Here is a 26127-nt window from a genome sequence, read left to right on the forward strand (position 1 = left end):
AAGCAGGAGAAACAGTTCAAGGAAAAAGTGAAGTTAATTGTTCTCAGACTTCCTAGTCAATGTCTCGAATGACACTCATGTTGGGATTTCTTACTGCATTTATAATTCTTAATCACTAACAAGTTTGACTACCTTTTACCAGTCTGGAAAGTTTTTTGTTGCAATACCAACTGTGATGACAAGGCATGCTGGAGAGGGTGTCCGTCTGAGGGTGTGGTTGCAGGGCAGGTATGTTGCTAGCTGCCTTGTCACAGAAGACATTCGGGATTCTGATTATTAAGTCTGAGGTGACGTATTTTTCAAAGGTGACGCTGCCACAAAGTTTCGCAGCTCTTTTTGGGACAGAGGTGTTTCCCAGTACGTCTTCATAGTCCAGTTGTGCAAGGTCTTTAACAGATTGTTTACAGTAAGGGCCATGCCTCGTTCATGACACGTCATATGCTTATTCCAGTGGGAAACTGTTAAAAATCAAAACCCCTCTCTGTTTTACTCTCTACAGTCCTCCCATTTTCAGTCAACCGTGTTGACTAGAAGAGGGGGTATTTTACGGTAAGCCCGGGCCTCTTGGCTTGACAGGGGTAGTAAATTGATAGCAGGACTAGTGGAGCTGAGTCAACAAGCAGAGTGGAGAGGGAGAGGGAGATTTTTCGGGGGGGGGGGGGTTGGAGGACCCTGTGCTGCAGCTCCACTGGAAATCCTGGCAGCTGTACTCTTTACTGGAAGATGTCACTGCGACCTCTGTGCTCCTGCGTGAGTGTATCAGAGAGGGAGAAAAGCTGCATTTTGTGTACCTCACTTCCTCACAGACAAAAGTAGAAGGGGTTTTAAAAAAATAAGAAAGACAGCCATTGTTGATATAAGTAAAGAGGGAAATTACCATTAGCAGCATGAGATAGTGTGTTGATATGGAAAATGAATTGGTGTGTGGTGTTGAGGAAGGAAAAGGGTGGAGACAAGGAGGGAAAACATTAAGTGAGTCACTCCAGTTTTGTGTACGCAGACAATGAAGTTTATATCTTATCTTTCTCTCCTTTCCTCGGTCATCCCACCTCTCTGTGCTGAGCATCTTCCCCTCTCTCATTCCCTCCACCGTCCAAAATCATTTTCTTCTGTTAATTTCACTTTTTTTTCTCTTCCCCCCTCCCTGTGACTGGTGTTCTCTGCTGTGTTGGTGCGTTGCCTGAACAGACCGGTTTGCTCATTTTTACAATAGGACCCATGCTGGAAGGCTGACAGACGCACAAAGGCTCTGCTTCTTTACAAGGGGCTGCAAAGAAACTGAAGGAGGGTGTTGTTGGGACAGAGCAAGCCTCTGCATTACATCAGCCCAGACATCCATGCAAAAAAGTTCTGCACGCAAAATTAGCATACAGACACACATACGTTGCACATATATTACAAAAATAGACATCTACATATACCCATGCAAATAGTTTTTATACTCTTTTTCTCTTTCCCTCACACATGCAGACATGCGTGTAACAGAAACAATAAGTGAATGAGGCCCTGGTGAACTGGGTCAGCAAACCTCTTTATGTGGCTCTGCATTGTTTGGAGTTTGGAGTTTGTCGCGTGCCCTCACTTCCTTACCAGAGTGGACATTTCTTCTTAATGATTAATAGGTTAAAGAGAGAGTTTTCCAGCTTTTCCTCTGGAGAATTTGCACATTTTAAACGGTGCATTTCCTAAATATGTTGGAGAAAACATTAGAGATTTGGTCTTCCAGTGACTTTAACTTTGTGACTCCAGATAATTTACTTAGCTCAACACTACTTTAAGCTTTGACTTTAAAAGCTGCGCAACACAACACAGATGACAGTGTTATTTGCTAAGCAAAGTGACTTGTGACACAAAAAAAGAGTTTGTCTATCTTTGTGAATATAAACACATCACCACTGTGGGCGCACACAACATTCTGCACTATTCCCTGTGTCAGTAATAAGTCGTACAGAGAACCAAAAGAAACCAACCTTTACCACAAAAGTGGGTCTGTTTTTCTCTTAGGGGTTAAATAACCTCAGTTGCCTATAAAGCTGGGACAAATCTTCCCTTTATAAAGCTAATGTAGGCAAATATGTGGTTTTGTGGTAAAACCAAAGGGAGCCACGGTAATTGATGCCGCTTCCTAAAATCACTCATCTGCACTTCAAAGTGTATTGTATCGCTGTTCTCCCAGAGGCAATTCAAGTGATACACCTCCTTTCTTTGAGTTGACAGATTTGACAATGCCAGGCATGAAGGAGTTATGTTCTGTACACAACTTATGAAGGTTTTTTTTCCCCACGTCTCTGATGCACTCTTTCCCTTTCGTTCAGATGATTTCAGGAGGTCAGTGGGGGAGGGACTTCAGAAATCCTCCCTCAATGAAAAATGTATTTTTGTGAGATGAAAAGGAAGAGGAAGAAGCTTTGCAGCATGAGCCAAAGGGATTGCCAAAGGCGGGTGTTTTACATCTCAACTCTTGATTAAAGGGCATTGCACATCTGTGAAAGCCTTGCTTGAGATGTGATGAATGTGTGCAAGTAGCCTACTGCATGTGTTTCTGTTGTGTTTTGTGTAAAAGCCCCATACAGAACTTAGTCCTTTTTCATCTATTACACATTCCTGGTCAAACATCAGAGCTTTGAGTTATAACATTTTAGTGATACTTGGTCTCTGCCAGTCTGCCTCACTGCAATGAACTTCCTCCCCTTCAGTTTGGTCTGTGAATGAGGTATTATGCATATCCATGGCGACCACACTGCAGACTCTCTGGAGTTTGCATAGAAATGAGAAGTTAGAATGAAAGAGACGAGGGAAAAGACACACACTCTTTTCTCTCTGCAGAGTGCCAGAAAGCACAAACATTCCCACGTGATGATGGAGTTTGCTCCCTCCCTCACTGGGCGGACAATAGCGCGCTGGCGCACCTCCACGCGCACACATTCGCAGAGTGGAGCCCAAACTCAGTCAGGACACAAGTCCGCTTTCAGACAACTTTCCAACTTAAAGACGCTTTAAGGGACCATCCCTTTGAGGAATACAGTTTTTTTTGCAGTTGCCTTTTTGCACATAAAGGGGAAGTGAACTATAGACTTTTCTTCAAATGGGAATAAAATGCGAGCGTGAAACTTTGGCTAACTTTTCTCCTTAGTGATTGTAAGACCCGTTTCGCTCGAAACATGCCAGAGCGAATTAGCATTTCGGACTTCGTGGTCCTGACAAACGAGGATTTGTCTTCGCCGGGGACTTCAACTTTTCAGTCCAAAATGAGTGACTGTCGGACCACAGTTTCAACCGTGGAGGAGGTGAGAGAGAGGAGGAGGAGGAGTAGGAGGAGGCGGCGGTGCAGAGAGACATGCACCTTTTTCTGTTGTTTACCTGTTTAAATCGGTCAACACATCTAGCCTAGCTCTGACTGAAGAACGTCTTTACACTCACCTGTAGACTAGCTAGCTTACTTTTCTTAGGTGACAGCTTCATGACTCATACACCATAGGGCTTTTCCAGCACTGTGAAAACGGACCTTTATATGTCGTTAAACAGTTCCTTTGAAATTGTTCAACGTTGTTACCTGGCAAACACATAAACATGACAAGACTTTGCCCCAGGTTTTGCCAAAAGCTCTAGCCTTACTTAATGCTAACGGGATACATTTACAGAGGGGCAGGTGCATGATGTGTTTATGTGAGCACAAACTAGCATTTCTGACATGCAGGCTAGTGTGCTGATTTGGGGTTGACCTGGTGCTATTCTAACCTCTGGCCCTGTTAGGCTAAGGGACTAAGATTCTGGACCTGAACTGGACAATAACTGGTTAATGGCTTATTTGGCACTGCTTGTCAAGTTCTGTGGTACGTACTGTCTTCAGTAAAGGCTGGATTTCAGCACACGCAGACCCGCCTGATTCAGCAGACAAGTGAAGGTTACATGAGGTAATGTAGCATACAGAGAGTTTATTTGGCCTTGTCTTCCGCCTCAAGGCAGTCCGACTGAGATTGGACATAAACAGAACACACACACCAGACAAACCAAAAACAAGTGTGCCCCCGTTGACAGAATAAGGCATTGTTTTTTTTGTGAGTGAAAACGTGCATGCACGTTTGTCTATGTTTGCAACATGTCTGTGAAGGCCAGTGCACTTTGTCTGTTTGAATCGGTACTTTGGCTCAAGGCCTATTTGAGGTCCTTGTGTGTGCGTTTGCTTGTTTGAAATCGGTTCTCAGACGACTGCTGAGAATTCTGCCAAAAAAAACAAATAATCCAAGTGTGCACACAAGTCGATTCTTCTGTCTTCCTTGCGACATAACACTATGGTTCCCTGTTCTACTGTAACCCAAGATGGCTTTCAGCTATTTCTCACTGACATTAGTTTGAATCACAATGGTTTTGCTGTTGCAAATTTGAAACTGAGGATGTTTTCTTCTAAAATGAGATGCACACCATGTGGGGGTAGATTATATAGTTTCCTATGCAATGGTTGTTTCCAGATGTATCCTGAGATTTTACTGATTTTATAATGGAATCCAGTTGATGCTTGACTCAAAAATGCAGTCCTAAACATCTGTGAGAGATTAAAGTTCTTCATTAAGACTTTCTTGACTAGAAACTAAATGCTGAGCAGAGATGGGGACAACAGAGTCCAGGGGTTATAAAGAGTTTTACACAGCTGTCTGATCTATTTATCTTGGGATAATATCCTTATGTATGGCCATGACATACTGGAAAATACATAGCTGGAATAGCTGCTTTTGGGAGGGACATGTTACCATACACTTGTGCACACAGACAGACAGATGCACACACAGATGGAAATGCAAAAGACCCTTTATAGATAGAGCTATGGTTATTATGTTTAGTTTGTTCAGCAAGGGCAAGCTCGATTAATGGCTAGGGGGAATGTGTGGGCATGTGTGTGGTTTAGGGCTGCAGGCAGGGAGACAGAGACACCATTTACCCCTACAAAAACTCGACTGTTTGTTACTTATTACTCCTGATTAGAGGCCAGGATAAAGGGAGAAATACATGGTTAAGGAATGGTTTAATTTATACAGCTGTAAGCTGTAATTGGCTTTTATGTTATTTCCATAAAGGTTTTTTTGGGAACAGATCTAAAGTTTTCTCTTATGTTAAATACTATCTAATCTAATTTAACATTAAATACTATTTAAAAATTAAAAACTGTGGTTGCCTTGCAGGTGAGTCATTGTGCTAGTTAATGAGGTAAATAAGGATTAGATGTCAGGTAGTCATACACTGCTGCAGTAGTCACACACACACACCTTAACAGCAGGTGAATACAACCTTGCATGTTGTCACAGAAAAGGCTTTGTATTAAAAAACACTGTCGTTTTGTCAACATCGGTACACTTACGGGTGGAGGTCTTTACTCTCTCTAGAAGGGATGTGTGTGTGTTGTTGTTTGTCTGTCTGTCTGTCTTGACCGAGAGGTGTGTTGTCTGTGTGCCCTGATTTATTTTTACAAAGGTCAACAAACACAGAGTGTATTGTTAACCTGCACCAGCTTGTTGCCATGTTTTATCCCCTGTCTGCCCACCAACTTAACAAGCATAAGGAAACTGCAATAGCAGCGGCAGTGAGCAACTCCCATCTCCAGTCTCCGCTAAATTACTTTCCAATTGTCTGCTGGGTCGCATTATACAACACCCATGCCACCTTTTAATTAGTAAACTTATATGCAGGGAGTGGACTTGAGTGGGAACTACTGAGGCAAATAAACAACACCATCTAACAAGGCAGAGTCTCTGTTTAGTCTGAATTACTGGCTCATTATTGCTATTTCTAGTGGGACATAAGCGAAGTGCTGTATGTCTAGCTCAATAAAACAAGTGTCCAGTCTGAGGAGAATAAACAGGATGTAGTTTCAAACCTTTTTGGTTTGTAAGAGATGGTTGTCCAATTACAATGAAGCCAAGTGACTTTGTATTTTGTATACATCATGTGTTGTGTTTCAGTGTGAGAAAGTGTGGCTTCAACCTTAAAAAGTGAAATAAATGCACTGACATCATTCAGAGACAGACGATTTTTTGCTGGCAAATGATGACTCACCTGTCCGCCTTAGTCATGCTCCGTGAGAAAATGAAGCATAACTAATCGCACACACACATACCTACTGTAGACAAGTCAAACGTTGGCATAATTGAGTAGTAATTCTTGCATTCATTACAGATTATAACACATAATCTGAATGTTTGACAGAGAAAAGTAGTTTCATGATATGAGTGTGAAACGACAGAAATTAGCCAATCGTACAAGATTTTCCTGTGCAGCTTTTAATGATGTAGTTATCCCTTGATATCTCTGGGTGTATTATTAGGCCATTTCAGACAACGTTGCAAATCCTTGAGCCAGATTACTGCACGGCAACATTGGATTTACAGGATATTTGCATCAGTATGCATCTTGCTTAAACCTACTGTTATTAGAGTGTGGTCTGGCTACGCTGCCTATCTTTTCTGGGACAGGGGAAAAGGGATCTGCATTTTTGTATTTTTTCAAATCAATCCCAACCATCCTGGGAGACGCTAAGCACGGATAGCGGAGATAGCGAGAGGAGAGGGACAGGGAAGCGACCTCAGCTCTGCTTTATCCCAGCAATGTACAGCCATTGAGCCAGGCTTGCAAAAAAACTCAGTTTATCAATTGAAGGTATTATAAAATGTAAATGTCTTTATTTTATTCATGATTTTTATATTTTCACACCTATCTTTGTCTCATTGCTTTATTGCAGTTTCTGGAGATGGACCTCTCAACTCTACAGAGGATGAAGAAGATAATCAAAGCTATACACACTTCTGGACTCTGTAAGTATTGATGGGTTACCTAATTTGAGTCTCGCTTTGCCCTGCTCCACAGTGAGGAGTAGGGTCGGGCAAGTCCACATAGCATTCCGGGATGGGAGACAAATGTGCTCTGGTTAATTGGCATTTCTTTAAACCAGTCTCAATCGTCATGGATGAAGCTAAGCTCTGCACGGAGCCGCTGCAAAATAGCCTCTGGAAGGAACTTGTTTTGGTGGAACGTGTATGTTCAAAACTTGTTTTAGTCGTGCTTGAGAGAGCTCAGATTGGACAGATATCGATCGAAGTTTAAACTTCCAACACAAAAAAAGCAGAAGGACATAAACATCAGCAAAAATACTTGCATCCGGCAGAATTTCCTGCTGCACTGGAGCAATCCCGGAAGTAGAACGTCAAGGATATAGACTACCTAATACAGTCCTATTTACACAATACATTACTAGTTTAAGGAAACAGACTCCATTAAAGGCTCAATAACTAGCTTTTTCCAGAACTTTTAACTGTTTACTTAACCAGGGGATATCTTTTGCCCAGCTGGCTCTGTAGCTGTTAGGATTTCATCTACAGCACAGTAAGGACTCACTCCTTATACATGGAGTGTATAAATTCCAAGTTCATTCTTGACGTTGGAAATGGTAGTTTGACAAAAATATTTCAACTTAAGGTCTACTTACTAGCTTTTCCAGAGCGTTTGACTGCTTACAAAATCCATGAAGAAGGGTGTCTGTCCCTACAAATGATGCATGAAGGCAACTTGGTATGTAGGTTTTAAGTGAAGGTTAAGCCTCTATTATAGCAGAATGAGCTGTTTAGTGCATAGAAGAGCCTCCACATAATGAATTGTACAAGCCTATATATGACATCCGGAAGCCCTTGGGACTGGAGTGCGTGGGATGTCGAGTGATTGTGTTTTTATTCATACAGTCTGTATGGTTTTGTCGTGTCTGTGTTTAAGCAAATGGTATGTGCAGTTTCAGCAACCACAAGGTGCCACACAGTGACCTTACAGATGCATTGGCTCACTAAATGTTTTTTTGAGTGTGTATGTGTCACTTCAGTTTGACACCATAACTTGCGCTGGATCTATCAGAAGTGAACATGCAGAAGATGTGAGTGTTCAGAGGAACTGCACAACATATCCTGAAGTATTTTTTTCTGTGCTCGCTTACAAACCTGCTTCCCGTTTCTAGGCTTTTAGTAAAACTGATTCAGAGAGCCAGCTGCCCAGTATTAGGCAACCAGATACGGTTGGCAGCAATATTGTGGCTGGAAAGAAGTGCTCACACACACACACACACACACACACACACACACTGTAAGATGTTATCTTCTTTCAATCTCTATTCCTATAAACTGCTAAGTACCACCTTTCTGCCAAGATGCTGTGGCCTGCGAGTCTGTGTGTGTTCTGGCAGAGGAGTAAAAGAGTTGAGTTGCTCTGCTGGTATCTGGTAGTTAAAGGTTAGCTGTAAAATTATCCTCTCAGCTTCTTTGTGACTCAGCAGTTTGTTGTTTGATAGATGCATGTATGTTGTTTGTTGTAATGCTTTTTTTAATGACTGTGGAGCCATACAACTCAGTTCTCCTGCTCTTCCTTGATTTTGTTTCCTCCATCCCTCAATCCTTCCTCCTCTCCTCATCCAATGAGTACAACTGTGTCTGTCTCCCAGCTACAGTCAGTTTACAATTTTATATTTGTCTGGTGGTGGAAACTGGAGCAGAAGATATTAACTTACTATACTACTTCTACTTATTTCTGCTTTTGTGATAAACTACTTCCTTAAATTGTTAACTAACAAATATAAATGAATTATTTTTGGCTTAGTGTTGCGGTTTCCTGAAGTCAACTAAGAAGTCAGGTCAGGTCAATCAGGTGCCCATCTTTGCTGATTGAAAAAGATTATTTACATGGGGCTTGAACTGTAACTTTTGATTATTTGATATCCTCATCTAAGTCTTACTTTAAAATAGCTGTAGGCTAAAACCTCAATGTGGTGCCAGTCGGGGCAAAGATTCTTTTCCATCAGCCTTTTTCCACATGAATTCAACAGACTGAGAGCCCACTAAGGTCATGTCCCTTGGGAAAGTGACCTATAAGCGCCAGAGAAAAGTTAGTCTCTATACGTTAGCCTGTCTGCTGCTCCAGGATGGATAGAAACCCTTACTAATTTATCCCACATGCTTGTCTTTCACAAATTCACTGCAACACGGCAAGTCAATCTGCCTTAACATTTTCCTAACATGAAAATCAAGTCTGAGTCACCTTTAACTGTCTGTGTCTATACTCACACTGTGTGCATGTGTATTGTTTTTCAGCCCATGTGGACAACAAGGAGCAGTATGTTGAGGGGCTGGAGAACCTGGGGAATAGCCACCTGACCCAGGACAACAACGAAGTCTCCACAGGCTTCCTTAACCTGGCTGTGTTCACCAGAGAGGTCACGGCCCTCTTCAAAAATATGGTGAGAAGAGTGTGGAGGGAAAGGAGAGGCTTCCTAAAATTACTTTTACTTTTAATAAATTTACTAGTGAGTTTAAACCGTGTGTGATGGAGAACGAATAGAAGTAAAGACAACAATAAAACAGAAAAGAGAAGCTGTTCCATTACATGGCTCTTAAATATTCAGATTATGTTTCAAATTAATCTATAAGTTTTTAGGAGAAAATTTGTTAGCAAAAATAAGTTTGTTTATTCGAAACAGCAGCAGGTGAAAGATCTCCAGATCACTCCCATAAGATGTTGGGTGTATTTAAGTGTTAATTGTGGCAGAATAAAAAGTGTGTGTGCACCCACATATATATATGTATGAATGCACAAAGGAAAGAGGTTTTTAACAGCTGCATGCTCGCACCACTACTCCAAAATCTGCAGCCATCCGGAACCCTCCCACTGATCGTTTCTATGGCGATGATAATTCATCCCAGACCTCCATGTGTGAGTCAACATACACCGTCTCACATGCTCCCTCCATTGTGTCAATCAAGGCCTCACACAGGAGACACTCAACAGGAGTGTGATTTAAGGGGCCGTACTGCAAAATCAACCTGAGCGTGTCACTAAATGCCATGTGTGTTTAACTGTGTACTACAGGAATGCATGCATTGATCCAGGTTTTCTGTCGTCTACATGTGTTGACACTTTGGGAGTGTTTCCCTGTGTCAGAAGAACTCAATGTATTATCTATTAGTTACCTCAGCTTTTGGATGCAAACCAAAACAATCTCACCAGTCTCCATGCTTCTGTGTCAGTGTATGACGGCCAGCTCTGCAGTCAATTCACGGAAATAGTTGGACATTATTTATGTCAAGAGCTGAGTGCAACTAATCCGCCAGGATCCATGAAAAGGCTGCTGTCTGACAACATATGTTGTAAATGTATGTAGACATACTGTATGCGTAAGTGAAAAAGTGATGCATTTCTATCGGGGGCTTTGTGGTAATAATGTATTACTCTAAAGTGTAACCTGTTGAGTTTATGCTAGATCCAAGATGGACTCAGTTCAGTTCACAAATGGTAGTAAAAGTCATTGTGTCATTCTCCCCCTTGGATCACAAAATCTTGTAGATTAGTGGCCCGTGTTGTCTTTTCATGAATCACTAGTTCAAAATGACTGAATCACCATGTTTTTGAGTTATCAACACTCTTTCCCAGAAATGGGGGTCCATAGGGAGATAGTAATGTGTAGAATGGTGTGTGCATGTGAGTGCTTATACTGCAACTGAACAGCACCTGTAGGCAAACATGTGGCATATGTTTAACTTGTTTGCTTTTTACATGTTTCAGGTGCAAAACCTCAACAACATCATGGCATTTCCTTTGGAAAATGTGCTGAAGTCAGAACTCCGGGACAGCCGACTAGTGAGTCCAGATTTTATGATAAGTTAATTAAATACTATTTTATCTGCTGGCTAAACTGGTATACACATGGTGATCACTTGTTTTAAGAGAGAGACAACAACTGCATAAAAGGGAGCATCCAGCCTACCTTTTTTTATTTTTTTATTTTTTTTAACAATATTTCTTGAATATTTCCCAGTTATAATATTGTATACTTATGATGTATACTTTATTAATCAGGCAAGGGGAAATTACAATTTACAGTCTGTTGTTATTACACACAGGCCATTGAATTACACACACATGCTTAGTACATAAACATGTACTAAAGGGTGAGATGTCAAAGTGAGGGGGCTGCCCATGGTAAGGCGCCCCGAGCAATTGGAGGTTCGTAGTTATATCATAGTTCTATGATATTTTACAGTAAGTCATTAATTTGTGAACTTGAACAGTACAAACACAGTCTGTAGTGATGCTGTCACCTAGAGAGATATCCTATAGGTTGATCAATAGGTAAGGGCTGCGCAAAACTGAAAAAGAGCTTTTTTGATATTGATGATGCAACAATAATTTGGAGAATATTATAGGCGCTCTCACCGATTCACACACACATACCTTTTGAGAAACACTTCTAAGTAATATTGATGCAATATTGATTGCAGTAATTTTTCCATTCAGTCAGCAACAGCCCAATATAAAGCAAATCACTATCTCTATCAACTATCTGTAGACTGTAGGACGAGAGGAGATAACAGTGGAGTTGAATCCCAGAATCCCAGTTATGGAAACGTATAAGTCTAGTATCTTATTAAATTATATCTATTTTATGTATTGCTAGTCGTATTTCCTCTTCAAGCAGGCAATTATGTCTCTGTGTTGTAGATGTAGCCTACTAAAATATTTAAAAGATGAAGCTGTTTGTGCAGATGATAATAATAATGATAATAATGTTTAAAGACCAAGCTATGTTCCAACACTGAACCGATCTGTCTTGCTCAGTATTTCCTTTTTGATTTGCCTTGCTGACCGTCTAGTGAGTAACGTCAGGCTAATGCTTCTGTAAGTTACTGTCAATGCTTAGTTTGTTGATTCGACAGCTGAACATTGCTTCACTGTTACTCTGAAGGAAGGCAAAGCGCTACTGAAATCCTGTTCAGCCAGATAGCTTACTAGTTAGCTTAATGTGAGTAATTATGTCTCTGTGCATGAACTGTCTGGCTCTACCCAGATCTACACAGATAATAACCAGTACTATCAAGACTGCTTCACCTGACTGTATGTGGACTACTAACCATGTCATTTAAACACTTTTCTTAATCTTGTCTTCTGTTTTCTTCTCTTCTGTTCTATTCTGTTCTGTTCTTTTCTTTTAGGAGCTTAAGAAACAGATGGAGAAGAGTTGGAAGGAGTATGACATAAAAATGTAATGAACCATACACTTGCACCTACTTTGTAACATAGAATTTATTTGGCTGCATATTGTGTGATTACTAACTAAAACTAATTTATTCTTAAGAGAAAAGAAACCGAAGCCGGAGACAGATGATTAATGCCTAAGAAGAAGAATGTTGAACATTCACAGTTCTTGCTAGTCTTTTACTGGGTCATAGATATTTTTGTAACAGCAGAGGTTAATATGATAATAGTTCATTCCCCGTGACCTTTCTCCATTCTGTTGCTGTTAAATAAAACTCAGGCATTGCATTTTTCAGCCAGGCTCTGACTTTTTTTTTATTCTTAAAAAGTTAATCACAACAGAAATAGAGTTGATCAGACAAATTTAAGAATTGTGAAGGACATTGTGCACATAAATGACTAAGAATACCATTTTTTCTTTTGCCATTTTTTTTCTTATCTTTCCCTTCCCCCATCAGAGGGAAGCTAGAGAAGGAGAGGAAAGAGAAGACCAGGCAGCTGGGTATGATCAGGACAGAGGGATCAGACGGAGGGGAGGACATGGAGAGAGAGAGAAGGACCTTTCAGCTGCAAATGTGTGAGGTGAGGGATTAGTGCCAGTCAAAATACCAGACCCAGACACCTTTCCCCTATCTGAAAAGGTGATTTATTTCACATGGGTGGCCTGCTTTGTGGATTCCATATTCCATCCATGGCTGACTGGATGGCCAGGGTTGATCCCATTTGTATCTTTCCAGAAATTCCTATGATGGAAGAAATGGGTTTTAGAAAGTCAAACATGAGCTTAATTGGTTGCATCTTGCAGAGTTGCAGTAGAGCTTGGTCGTACACACTTGATAGTGCAGATGAAAATGCTTCATGACCCACACCTGAAATATTTGTGAAATGCACTGGCAGTGCTACTGCATAGAGGTTGTGTAGTCTCAGCGAAGAGTGTTAGTGCACTTAAAGCTGGAGAAAGCCCTGAAAAAAAGGTCTAATCCTGAATGAGACCAGCTGTTAAGACAAAGCAAAGGGGCAGGGAAAATAGAACTTCTACTTGTTGCAAACTGCTCCACCCCTCTGTCTCTCTCGGTCTGTCAGAAAAAACACACACAAGCTCACACGAGTATACACAGGACAGAAACCCTTCACTGAGTCTGTCTCTGCTTCAGCTACAAAAAGAGACAGATGGATTCAGACTTGGGTTTTATGGAGCAAAGACAATGTAGTCATTCCTTCCACACAGAGGATATGTGCAGAATGGAAATTATTTACAACAAAGGCTGCACTATGTGTATATGGTATTACATTTTTTTTGAACGACGACTTTTTCCAGTTTCAGTCTACAGGCTTCACCAAATGGCTGGAGAGTTGAAATAAGGCAAATGACCTTTGAAAAATAAGATCCTAATAGAAAGCAAAGAGCCACACATTACAAATATGCTCAAAACAGGATATTAAAGATGTGTAGCGGGTACTGAAATATGGTGGCTTTATTTGATGCCTCATTTTCATATTCAGCTTTCATTTTTTAGTGGATTTATCTGGCCATTCCATGGAGAGCTGCCATTTCTGGAGCTGCTTTTAACAGTCTGTGTTTATTTCAGTATCTTTTGAAGATCCAGGAGCTCAAGGTGCGTCAGGGCCCTGATCTTCTCCAGAGTCTCATCAAATATTTCCAGGCCCAGCTCAGGTCGGTCTTAGCCAACATCACCTTGACTATGTTTTGCCTTGTTGCCATTTTGTTCTGGATGTTAAAAAAAACAAGGTATATTTTCTTTATTTTTTCCTGGACTAAAAACATTATGGGTTGGATTTCTACCTCATGGTTTCAGCGAGAGTTTATGTTTAAAAGTTGAGGTTCTTTGGTTTTCATTTTCCTTTCACAAGCTATAATTACTGTTATTAACCATTTACCCATTTTAATCATACCAAGTGTTTTATGTAGGAACGGAGTTGCTTATACAGCTTTCAAGTGATGTTTTGATTGGTGTGAACTAGGATGTTTGGACTGAAGTACCACCATGACTCAGCATTAGTTTTTTCTTCTTCCTGTTCTCAGTTTCTTTCAGGATGGGCTGAAAGCTGCAGAGAATCTTGCGCCCTTTATTGAGAAGCTCGCTGCTTCTGTTCACACGGTAAAGACCTACTTTATCTCAGCCAGTGTTTTAAAGGCTAGAATGTTAGTCATCTAATGTCTTTACTAACTGCTGTTGCCTTACTGACTCAAATTGATGTTATCACAAAAAAATGCACAAACATATTGATGTTATCATACCCCCAATCCACATTCATCCACAGTCACTTGGCAGACATTGCTCACAATAGGTAAAACTGTGAGCCAGAAGGCACTTACAGTTAAGCTCTGACTGTAAATCACATTGTGTTTTAGTTACTCTGACTCTTATAGCACTTTTTCTCTGTTACTCTTCACAACAGCCAAAACCTCAGTTGCTCCCCCCTCCTCTGAAACTTCCCCGCAGCTGAACCCACAGGCAGAGACTTAATGGACTACATTCCCAGAAATACTCCCCCCTGTATCAAAAGATATAACTGAAAGCATCCCTTATTTTCATTCCTTCCCTGGTGCACACCTATTTCTTCAACCACTCCAACTGGTTTCCAGTCCATTTTCTGGATAGAGCCCTGGAAACATACTGTTTACTGTGATACTAGGATCGTTAGAGGTTTTTCTGGTTCTTCAATGGCAAAACAGAGACCTGCTCAGACATGCCAGACCTCAGCCTCAAGCAGAAAATTAAGAAAAAGATGAATCTGTGTTATGGCTCCCAGAAAAAATGCTGGAACATTTCAGTTAAACTGACTTATTTTGCATTTTAGACTGGCCACTCTGCTGCTTTAATACAAAAGACACAACCTCCTAGGACGACACACCCCAGTAGTGAGCACTGTTCTGCATTATTAAGGCCATTACACAAAGCTCTGATGTATTGTCATCCCGCACCCAGTTCTTGGAACAAATAAAAAGAAAACTTTAAAAATGATCAAATGAGCTTGGGAGAACAAATAAACATGTTTGTCACATCTTCACATTTTGTTATTGCTGGAAATGAATAAAGTGACTTTTATGGTGTATGTGTTTTAGGTGCGTCTTGATCAGGACGAGGAGGTAAAACAACTAACTCAGTTGAGGGATTCTCTTAGATTACTTCTGCAAGTGGAGGGGAGAGAGGTAAACTTATTCATAATGCATTGTTATACGTACTTTGAGTTGGTACACTTTAGATCTTCTACTAGTGATTAGTATGTAAATAAAATGTGTGTTGTAAAAGGTTCAAGGGCAGATGGCTTAAGTGCTAGTTAAGGCTGTCAGATTATTTTGTCTTGCCACAATTGTTTTTCAGAGCTTGCTTGAAGCTTTTGAAGTAAAGTCCTAAATATCTGTTTGTATCCCAGGAGTACCTGAACAGGAAGAACTCTGGCAACGGGTATAGCATCCACCAACCACAGGGCAACAAGAAGTATGGGACAGAGAAATCTGGCTTCCTCCTCAAGAAGAGTGATGGGTGTGTAAAAGTATTAGTTACAGTGTCCAAATGTCAGGTCATAAGCACTTATAATACAAGTATTGTATTATAATTGAAAACACATGCTATATTATAGTATAACATGGGAACATGTTTTTTTTTTCCTTCATAACTTTTGGGTTTACTTTCATGTTCATATTTTGACAAATGATACAATTTTCAAAGTAACAAGCACTGCTGTAGAGGGCAGTGGCGATCAGAGCTGGGTGAAGAGTAAGAGAGTAAGGCATGGAGAGAGAGAAGGGGGAATTCAAACTTTCTCTACCCCACCTGGTCTTCATTATTGTGTGATGAAGATTCAAGCAGGGGCCCCTCCTGTGGAACCTATTGGCAGACTGGCTAACAAAATGGATCCAGTCTTTGTGTCTCTCACCCACACACACACACACACACACACACACACACACACACACACACACACACACACACACGCTCACACAGTTAGATTAGAAGAGGGGATGTGGTTTAGTAGGGTGAATGGGAGATGGGGCAAAACCTTCCTCAGGCCACTGACACAAAACAGAACATGTTCTCATTTTTAACTGAGTCAATCAAGATAATGAAAACTAGATTGATGCACTCTGAACAGGAGTAAGCTGGGACAGCACAGTGTGTAGATCACCATATCCCAACTCAAGGATACATGTTTTTATCATTTAATGCACTTAATTCTTTTTGTATAAAATCTGTATATCTTTTGGGCATTTCATCCTGCAGGATCAGGAAGGTTTGGCAGAAGAGGAAATGTGGAGTGAAATTTGGCTGCCTGACTATTTCCCACAGTACGGTGAGGACACATGGACTGCTACCAAGCATTTAGATTCAGATCACAGTGTCATCTGAAGTCCGTCCAAATTCTCCAATGTATGCTGACATTAGCATCTGTTTCTGTCTTCAGATCAACCGACCTCCTGCCAAGTTGAACCTACTAACCTGTCAGGTACGCCCGAACCCAGAGGACAGGAGGACCTTTGACCTGGTCACTCGTAGGTTCATTACTTACTTTTGACTTTACACCCCACGTATCTTCATTAAAGATTTTAAAGATTCATGTGCAGTGCAGATGTGTGAAAGTTTGCCTGTTTGGTCCCCACATTTAATTGGGATCAGATACATTTTACTTGGGGTGAGTGCCAAAGATTCCTTATGATTAATGTGAACTGTTGTGACGTGAAAAAGTGGTGTGTTTTTCATGCCATTCCTGTTTATTCTTGTGTATTTTCTACACTGCCAATGTCTAACCACTATTTTGTCATCTTCTTTATAGATAATCGGACATACCATTTCCAGGCAGAAGATGAGCAGGAATGTATGATGTAAGTGTTGAAGCTACTGTAGTAGTCACTTCCTTGCCGCTTGTATTTTCTCTTTTGTAAGCAAGTTGTTACATGTCATGCCTCTTTATTTGAGCTTAGGTCTGTGTGGGAATTAAGCACTCAGAATAAAGAGAAGTGTACTTAAGATGATAAAATAAAAAGATAAATATTGTGTATTAAAACGGAGGTCTATTCAGGCAAATGATCTATGCTGTGAAGAACAAACGGGGTTGACAATACCTAAACATGGAGAGAAACTATGATGCAGAAAGAAAATGCTGTCCTGATAGGAGAACCTTGGTCCGGCTGGTTTTGGGTGGGACTTCTCTTTCCAGCCACAGAAAGCAAGCAAGGGAACTTTGGCGATGTGGGAATTGTGGGAAGTGCATGTGGTTTTTTTGTCTCTTACCCTTCCCTTGTGTACGGGCCTCCAGTCAGAATTTTTGCTGTGTGAGTTTAGGGACGGAGGGAGATGGAAATTGTTTGAAGGGAAAAGTACCAGAGGTTCAGAAATGAACGACATGAAGTTCAGAATGAGTCTGGGTGGTAGAGAACTCATTGAACAGAGAAAGTGAGAGTGATGATGGCTTAACACTACACAACTGAGAAAAACTAAATGAACACATGGTGGACTAATTTTGATCTTCTTGGAAAAAGATTGAAATAAACTCATTTGACAACTATTTTCTGTCTGTGCACCTGTGCTTTAGTTGGGTGTCAGTGCTGCAGAACAGTAAGGAGGAGGCTCTCAACACAGCGTTGGTAGGAGACCAGCTCCACCTCCAGGACAGCGGGCTCCAGGATCTCTCCCGAGCCATTATCGCCGAGCTTCGACACATGCCTGGCAACGAGGCCTGTGCTGACTGTGGAGCACCAGGTCAACAAGTCGTTGTTGTTGACAGTCATTGCAGAAATAAATTGAAATAAATGTGGAAATACATCAGATTAAATGATAAGATTTTCTAACCACTTTCATTTATTTTATGAGTGTGACATAATTCCTAAACATTGATCAGTTCAAGCTGTTTTTTTAAATAATGTTTTGAGTTTCTAACAGTCCGTTGGCTTCTTTTGCTCTCAGATCCAACATGGCTGTCAACTAATTTGGGCATCTTGACCTGCATAGAGTGCTCTGGCATCCACAGAGAGCTGGGTGTCCACTTCTCCAGGATACAGTCACTCACTCTGGACCTCCTAGGCACCTCTGAGCTTTTGGTACTAAATACACACATAGAAACACCCGATTCACATAAAATTATGGTGCCATCTGCCTTTTATTGAAATGCTTTTATGTCTCATCTTTTTTTGTGTCACTTCAGTTGGCTGTCAGTATTGGCAACACCAGATTCAATGACATCATGGAGGCGGGCCTTCCAAATGACTCTGTCAAACCATTGCCAAAAAGTGACATGTGAGTCCCTGACTTCTTTAAAACTAACATTTTGATTGATCAAAAGGAATAAACAACAATTTGGTAATTTATATTTATTGTATTTTTTCTTTAACATGTGTTTACTTGACCACCAGGAATGCCAGAAAGGAATACATTGTGTCAAAATACGCTGAGCGTCGGTATGTCCTGCGAAGAGAAGAAGCAGACCCTGGCCGGCCTTATGACGCTGTGAGGAGTCGTGACCTCAATTCTCTCCTACAGCTCTATGCTGAGGGAGCGGACCTTTCCAAACCGCTCACACTACCTGATGGACAGGTGAGAATGATTTACACCTACACATGGATTTCCACACCAGCATCTCTTTCTGAAATGTGTCCTGTTAGGGTGAGAATGTATATAATAAATCCATATCATCTCCTGACAAATTGAAACTCCCACGTATGTCATGCATTTAGGATAAATGATAGCTGCATTTGGACAAGGCCGCCCACCTGGTTTTTCTACAGCTACACAGTTGTGCAATGTTTAAATAAGTTACTTTAAAAATGTTCCTGTCACTTTAGAACTGTGACTGAAATTGATAAGAATAGAATAGATAACAATGCCACAGCATACAGTATGTAAGAGATGTTTGGATAGTTACAGTATGTGAAGTACGTGTTAATTCTCCTTTTGTGCATTCAGAGGCCGTCCCATATCTTCTGGCCTCTAATTGATTTTTCCCCCTCTTTTTCTCTCTTCACCCACTCATCTTGTTTTCCCTGCCTCTGCTGTCTCTCCTCAACGCCTTGTCTTATTGTCTTTAATCACGTTCTACCCTCCCTGTCATACACTTCCTGCTCAGCATAAGCAGTCTGTGTAACACTGCTTACTTCACTGTGTAATATGTGTGTGTTTGTTTGTGTTGGTTGGCCCTCGTTTATTATTTCAGCTTTTAGGTCAGAGCTCACGTCTCTTGAGAACAAGTGAGACAAGCTCATTGAATTACGTAGTCACTTCTATGTCTTTCTTCTGCCCCTCCTATGCACTGTACATGAACAGATTGTATTTAAAGCTATAGGCATGTTTTCAATGTATAACACACAAACAAGTTTCTCAGTCAGCCTCTGACATTCCTTCTCTGGTATTCCAATTGCATATTCCAGTTGCAAATCTTCAGACTTGTTTGTCAGAAACAAAATGCAGCCACTTGACGTACTGACTGACAGTGAACTTGGCAAAAACGTTTTGTAAAAAACTGACAATCTCTTTTAAGGGTCATCAATTTGTCCTCATTTATGCTTTTTTCTTCCTGTTAAAGGGGATCAAAGAGACTGCTCTCCATCTTGCTGTGCGTCTGGAGGAGAGAAGCTCTCTGGCGCTGGTGGATTTCCTCTGCCAGAACAGGTCAGACACTGACAAATAGTCATGGATGATCTGATCTCCTTTGCTTGAAGAGGATTAAGCTCTTGATCAATATTGTTTGACTTGCTTAGGAAGTTGGTAACATTTAACAACATCTGCCTATACTGTTTGTTCACTTTAAAGCAACTGTCTGGAGAAAAGAACAGCAGAAGGAAACACAGCTCTTCACTACAGTGTCCTGCACCACAAGCCAGAGTCTCTCAAATTACTGCTAAAAGCAAAGGCAGCTCTACACACAGGTAAATGTACTCTATTTACTCTATTTCACCCAGTGCAGTCAATAAATACTTTAACCATTTCTTCCTTTAAATCTCCTATAGTGAACTCTGTTGGAGAGACGGCCCTTGATATTGCTCGGAGGCTGCAGCATGCGCAGTGTGTGGAGCTGGTGAGACCCCAATTTCTCTCTTCTTTAATTCATAAATTCAAAGAAGACACACTGTCAGGAGGTACATTTAAGTGGAGAATCAAATTGCAACATTAAAATGCCACCTCCAGAAACAAAACAAGACAACTTCCGCAGCTGGAAATACTATCTTGAAATAACTCCCCGTGCAGCAAAGCTGTGCTAAGGACTCACTCCCAGGACAAGAAATCTTATCCTAATCAGGTCCCAGTGTGTATCACTTATAATCAGGTTTTGTTTTCTTACCGGCCATCTGCCCTGCTGAATCAGACCTGCCTTGTTTAATGTCCTGTTTTATTGTACACAACCTTTTTTTACAGGCTTATTGTGTGGCAATTGAAAAAGGTTACACAAATTAACAGCTTTATAACCCTATTTAGTTATTGACTCAATTTATTTAATTTTTCATTGAGATGATCTTTTTTTAAAATCTGGAATAAGAGGTGTGGGCTGTCCCTGGACTCAGAAGACTTTTCTTTCACTGATTTCATTTAACCCAATTTGCTCTTTCCTAATTGTTATTTTTTTTCCCGGATCATCTGCAGAACCCAAGGTCAGACTTATATGACTGGTCATTGCCAGTCAGGAGGGAGTTTAATGTTTACTTCTCAGAATTACATAAGAATGGGATTTTTGTGTTGAAATCTTTTATCTCTACCTAAACCCACAACACTATGACCCAAGAACAAACAACACGCAGAACTACTTCAGCAAAGCAGTATAAATGTAGTTGGTTTGATAGAGCCAAGTACACAGTTACTGCATCCTAGCTGATTCCTAATATTATTTGTGTATTACAGGATATCTGGTAATGTGTGGATGACAGTATTCTGAGTGTTTGTGCTCCTGTGTGTGTGTTTTAGTTGGAGCTGGCCCAGAGTGGGAAGTTCAACTCTCAGATCCACGTGGAGTTCATGTGGGAGACACAGTCTCACGAGTTTTATGACAGCGAGGATGACCTGGATGAGAGGGTAAACAACACATACACAGCCAATCTCATTACTGACTTTGTCTTTCTGCCAAAAAAGCTTTCTACAAAGTGTGTAGTAGAACATTATAGGGGATTTTCCACTACAATCTCCTTTACTAACTATAAAAAGAAAATTGAAGATTAACTAGAAATGAACCTTTTGCTCCTTTCCACTTTCTTCCAGGTGAGCCCATTACCCAAACCCCGCTCTCCTCTGTCCTTAAGTGGAGGTGGTGGAATTTCTTCTGCCCGCTGGATTATGGGTAATGGTGCAAATGGTAATGCTGGAAGCAGGCCTTGTCAGACATATGAGAATCTAGACTTTCTAAACAGAAATCCTCCAGCTAACAGCGCCCCCTCTGGAGCATCAATGCCACCACCACTGCCAGCTAAATCCATCCAGAGAGGTGAGCTGTTGTGTATATGGCTTATCTGCATGCCCTTACAATTTAAATTCAATTTTATTTACAGTGTCAAATCACAACAAAAGTTATCTTAGGACACTTTACAGATGGATTAGGTCTAGTCCACACTTTATAATTTCCTGATTGTTATTTTTCCTGTGCATGGTCCCAGTTCAAAAAACACATTTACAGTTTAATTTTAGGTCACTTTTTTGAGTAAATGATTGAACTAATTAAGTTAGTTTGTGTAAACACACAATATACAGTTTTTCTTATTTCTGACATTTTCTTTTCTTCCACAGGTTGCTCGGACCCACAGATTTCAGTCACACCACATGATGGTATCTCCCTTCCACGACGCTGCTCTAACCCGCCCTCCCACTCCTCCAGTCCCCAGACACAGGCGAGACATAGTCCTCCTTCACCCAACACAGAAAACCAAGGCCAAGGTGCGAGACCACCTAGGTCTCCCCATGGACAGGGAGCTCTGCCCAGGGGACAGAGGCAGACCTTGGACGGCCAACCTACTGCTAGTTTTGGCTCTCAAAGCAGTGTCACACCAACATCCTCTCCGAGTCACGTAGTGCCCGTCAGGTGAGACAGCACTACTATACATTCCTGTTAACATGATCAGAATCAGAATCAAAAAAGGGTTTATTGCTACAATAAGTTACACTTATGTGGAATTTGCTTTAGTGAATGGTGCATAACAAACAAACATATTAAACATTCAAATTAAATAAACTAGTGCTCTTAGTCAAACGCGTTATTAACAGTGTTAACGCAAACCCATTTTAACGGTGTCAAGTTTTTGATTGCAAGATTCACATTTTTTTTGGCCTAGCAAACTTTGTAGTTTTTTTCACATGGTGTTTCAACTACACCCCACCGGATCTAGCTAGACCAGAAACAAAACAACAGACATGCCGCACACGCTTGTTTGGACTTGAGAGCTGGCCGAAGAGTATTAACGTCCGGTTTTGAGTGGATGGCGAGCGTGAGACGTTGAAATGGATGCCAATAAGATTCTGAACAAAAAGTTTACTTTTAAAAAGTTGCCAAATGGTTCCATTGACAAGACCAAAGCGATCTGTGTGTTTTGTCGTCGAGAACTGAGCTATCATTGCAGCACTTCCAGTCTGAAATACCACTTCATGGCCAAGCACACAGCTGATGTGAATTCTCCGCCCCCTCGTCAAAGTATTTTTTTCATTGAACACTACAGTATGCTATATGCCAATGTTGTTTTCAATTTAAAAAATAAACATTTGCACAAAGCAAGGCGATCCACTTTTCCATGTTAATAAGAGCATTACAATGAGAAAAAATAATGGGACAAAAGCCAATGGAAAAATTCAGATCAAGTTAATGCCATGTCTAAAACAAAGATTTGAATAGCACTATTTCCTAAAACTATCTTTAACACTACACAGATGAAAAGGAGTATCCAGTGTTCCGCAGTCAAGACGTGTTAACGCCATATGACAGAGGCCTTGTTCAATCACTGTTATGTCATGTGACTTGTCGTACCCTTTAGTTCGGAAAAGACCACATCGTATCGCCGGACCAGCAGTGGAGCAGGCAGCCAGGGAAAGTGTGGTGTGTTGTCTCCAAGCTGTGTGGGCAGCCAGGAGGAGCTGTACTGCAGCTTAGTGGGGAATAGTCTTGGCCTTGCCCCAGCTCCTGCTCCTGCTCCAGCACCGCCATCCTCACCTGCTGTGAGCTGTGTCCCACGACCCCGCAGGAATGCTATGGTATTAATCACATACAAACCCTCTTTCTACTGCATTCAGCCTATCGTTTAAGTCTTCCATGTCACAATCTTCAATTCCGGAGGTCCACAGGAGAGAAAAGCCTGGGAGATTTTACAGTCAATATAAATTTGCTGGTGGCACACTGGAAAATATAATACATGTCTCCTGCAGGTTTCTGGCAGCAGGCCACATCAGAAGCGTGTCAAGGCTTTAGTGGACTGCAGAGCAGTCGGTACTGAGCAGCTTGCCTTTTTCAAAGATGAGATTATTGTGGTCACGGCAACTAATGACCCCCATTGGTGGGTAAGTGTAACTTCAAGTTCTTGATTTTATTATGGTGTCTTTGTCCACTTCTCCTTTGGGCAGCAATGTTGAAGAGCAAGTGGAATACATGACATTAACTTTTCTTATGTGCTCACTTCTGATCCATAACTGCACTGCAACTTTACAGTGTACTTTGCATTTTCCTGTCCACCTCACAAGTGTATATTTACAATAAACTTTCTTCCACTTATTTAAGTTAGTGTATAAGTATTGTATATTGTTGATAAGTATTATATATTTAGTTTTACTCATTGTTTTTTATGCTTTAAGTTTCTGTAACAGTGAAAACTCTACCTATTTATATCCTAACTAACAGGTTGGTCACATAGAGGGGGAACCATCCAGGAGTGGGAGCTTTCCTGTCAACTATGTACACAAACTAACAGACTGAAGGCACATGGAAATATGGAAATACTGTATGGTGTACAGAAGAACTGAACCAGCACAGGATGCTTACTGGACACGTACATCATCACACAATGGATTTTATCAATAAGAGAGGACGGCGTTATTCTCCTGGATCTAACTCAAACTAGTGGCTTCGTGCAAACTGAGAATGTTTCCACATGACGATATACTAGCCCAAATATACATGAGGTTTAAAAAAAGGCACTGTTTTAGGGATTTATAACTTTTAACATTTATTCATTCTGGAAACCAACAAGGGAACTGAGGACTTATAGAGCCCCATAAAACCTTTTATTCCATGGACAATGTTTTCCCCGCTCTTGGTCTATTCTTGTTTTTTTTTAAATGCAGTTGTCTGAAACCATTAATCACTATTAATAGGTATGAATGCATTTGTGGTTGGGGTAGAAACTGCTCTATTAATGACACGTTATACTGCAGATGTTTAAGTGGTCTTTACTGATCTAGGATTTTGAACTAGAGACAGAACCTGACTTGCAGTGCAAAACCCTTTAAGGCACTTTAAACTCATTAAGAAGAAATCTTGTCAAGTGTTGGCAGAGCTGTAAATGTAAATAGTTGGAGGGCTGTAAATACCTAGTCAGCTGCTTTTTTATTTTAGGGATATAGTTGCTTGTTGTTTTGAATGAAAACTGTTTAGTCTTTTAAATAGCAGGATACTAAGAGTTGGACTTAAGGTTTAAACCTGCCCAATGTGTGTCGCAACCTGCCCCGGGACTCTAACAGTGGCTTGTGCCTGCCAGTCTGTCTCCAACAAACGGCAGGCGTCAGGCAGAGATCTGAAACTAGCTCAGCCTGGGCAAAGCTTACTGGCTGCAAGGGGAGTGGAGGATCCAGTTTCTTCTGGCTCCAGGCATCTGTCTCTGGAGAACCTGGAAAAACGACAGTGTGTTATAAAAAAAGAAAAGACTCTCTGTTCTACCAGGAAATGGCACTTAAAAAGAGCTTGTTAGCAACAGCACCCCACTGCAGTAATTTGTTCAGTGAACACACACACACACACACACACACACAGACTGTGGACATGTGTACATCACACAAGATAGACACAAGCTTTTAAGATTTAAGAATCTTAGAACATAGAGTTTTGAGGCACATTTTACAGATGTTACACACAATTTGTTGTACATACTTGTCTAGCTGATGTACAGTATATATAACCTGTTTTCTCATCTGTTTTGCATTATATATAAATGTATCATTACAGAAAGTGTTACTTCATGTTAGTAATTTGATGTACTCTGATTTAATGTCATGTACTCTGTTCTGTTTCATTTGTAGTCCAAACGGCTGTCAGAGCAAGGAAAATAGAAGAGAATATGCACGGTTGCATAATCAGTGTTCAGATAGGATTCCTGTCTCAGCAAATTAAAAAACAATCCCTGACAGTGATGAGAAAGGGCGGGCAGGAAGCATTCATTCATTTTAATCATTGCCGAGTTTAATCCATTGTTTCTATCTGTGCCGCTATTGTCTTGCTACAGTGTTAATTAAGCAAACAAATCACGAGACAGGCATGTTATAAAATCATTGTAAAGCAGTGATGACTGTATTAGAGTACAACTTTAAGTAGGAAATTAACACATGAATCAGTATATTTGTAAATACACATAAAACATGTTTAATAAAGTGTCATACAGTCTTTTATAAAGTGAATCAGGTTACATTTTTATCTATCTGGTGTGAGTAAAGTGGACCAAAGCTTGAAGCCAGAGCACTGCTACAGACCAAAGGTACCGAGTCCTTAATGCTCAACACAGGCACACATTGTTTAAATTATTCAGTGAGTGAAGGCAGAAAAAACCTACCTCATAGTAATGTGTATAAATGTGCATTAAACATATTGTGACAGGGGTTAAGTGGCCAGAATTATGTTGTGCACACGTATAGAAGTGAATGAAAACTAATTTTTATTTTAGTGCTATTGTCCATTGAAATATCTTCCCATGATAGTCCTTCTGTCATGCTCATCAACTGCAATTTTTCATGAAACACTGTTACATAAGTTTTGGTCTGCAGTACAAGTATAATCATAGTATATGGGTGTTGTTTAATTACATAAATGTGCGAGCAACACCTGTCTTAAGCATTACAACCCTGGGTAAATAACAGAGTACTCATTTGAAATTGAATAAAACTGAAC

At 40.7% G+C, this 26127-nt stretch overlaps 1 protein-coding gene and 1 long non-coding RNA gene across 4 annotated transcripts in view; one reads left to right on the forward strand and one right to left on the reverse strand.

Annotated features, from left to right (window-relative positions):
- LOC117935691 overlaps nucleotides 1–18913 on the reverse strand; it is a 21601-nt gene extending 2688 nt beyond the window's left edge. The window contains exons 1-2 of the long non-coding RNA XR_004654805.1: nucleotides 18902–18913; nucleotides 1187–1197 (exon numbers count right to left, since the gene is read on the reverse strand). This is a non-coding gene — a long non-coding RNA (uncharacterized LOC117935691). The remainder of the gene's footprint in view (nucleotides 1–1186; nucleotides 1198–18901) is intronic.
- LOC117935688 (arf-GAP with SH3 domain, ANK repeat and PH domain-containing protein 3-like) lies at nucleotides 2879–26127 on the forward strand. Of its 3 annotated transcripts, none has more exons than XM_034858068.1 (26): nucleotides 2879–3287; nucleotides 6731–6803; nucleotides 9117–9267; nucleotides 10590–10659; nucleotides 12012–12061; nucleotides 12513–12636; nucleotides 13644–13729; nucleotides 14099–14174; nucleotides 15143–15229; nucleotides 15454–15563; nucleotides 16302–16371; nucleotides 16483–16570; nucleotides 16852–16900; nucleotides 17611–17777; nucleotides 17982–18115; nucleotides 18220–18311; nucleotides 18428–18608; nucleotides 19594–19679; nucleotides 19821–19936; nucleotides 20018–20085; nucleotides 20967–21074; nucleotides 21258–21480; nucleotides 21780–22071; nucleotides 23015–23231; nucleotides 23403–23534; nucleotides 23872–26127. In XM_034858068.1, the coding sequence occupies exons 1-26, from the start codon at nucleotides 3162–3164 to the stop codon at nucleotides 23944–23946; spliced, it is 3051 nt and encodes a 1016-aa protein (XP_034713959.1). In that variant the 5' UTR covers nucleotides 2879–3161; the 3' UTR covers nucleotides 23947–26127. The 3 variants fall into 3 exon arrangements, with proteins under 3 accessions (XP_034713959.1, XP_034713960.1, XP_034713958.1); XM_034858069.1 differs by having other exon boundaries at nucleotides 9117–9262; nucleotides 10585–10659; nucleotides 23403–23530; XM_034858067.1 differs by having other exon boundaries at nucleotides 2880–3287; nucleotides 9117–9262; nucleotides 10585–10659.

Source organism: Etheostoma cragini, chromosome 20, assembly GCF_013103735.1.
Source record: "Etheostoma cragini isolate CJK2018 chromosome 20, CSU_Ecrag_1.0, whole genome shotgun sequence".
NCBI lineage: Eukaryota > Metazoa > Chordata > Actinopteri > Perciformes > Percidae > Etheostoma > Etheostoma cragini.

Bases quoted from the DNA above. Each gene is read 5' to 3' on its own strand.
- LOC117935688 (XM_034858068.1), top strand. From the start codon at position 3,162: ATGCCAGAGCGAATTAGCATTTCGGACTTCGTGGTCCTGACAAACGAG. The intron at 14,175-15,142 runs GTAAAGACCTAC...TATGTGTTTTAG, and splicing joins TCGCTGCTTCTGTTCACACG to GTGCGTCTTGATCAGGACGA. The intron at 23,535-23,871 runs GTAAGTGTAACT...CCTAACTAACAG, and splicing joins CTAATGACCCCCATTGGTGG to GTTGGTCACATAGAGGGGGA.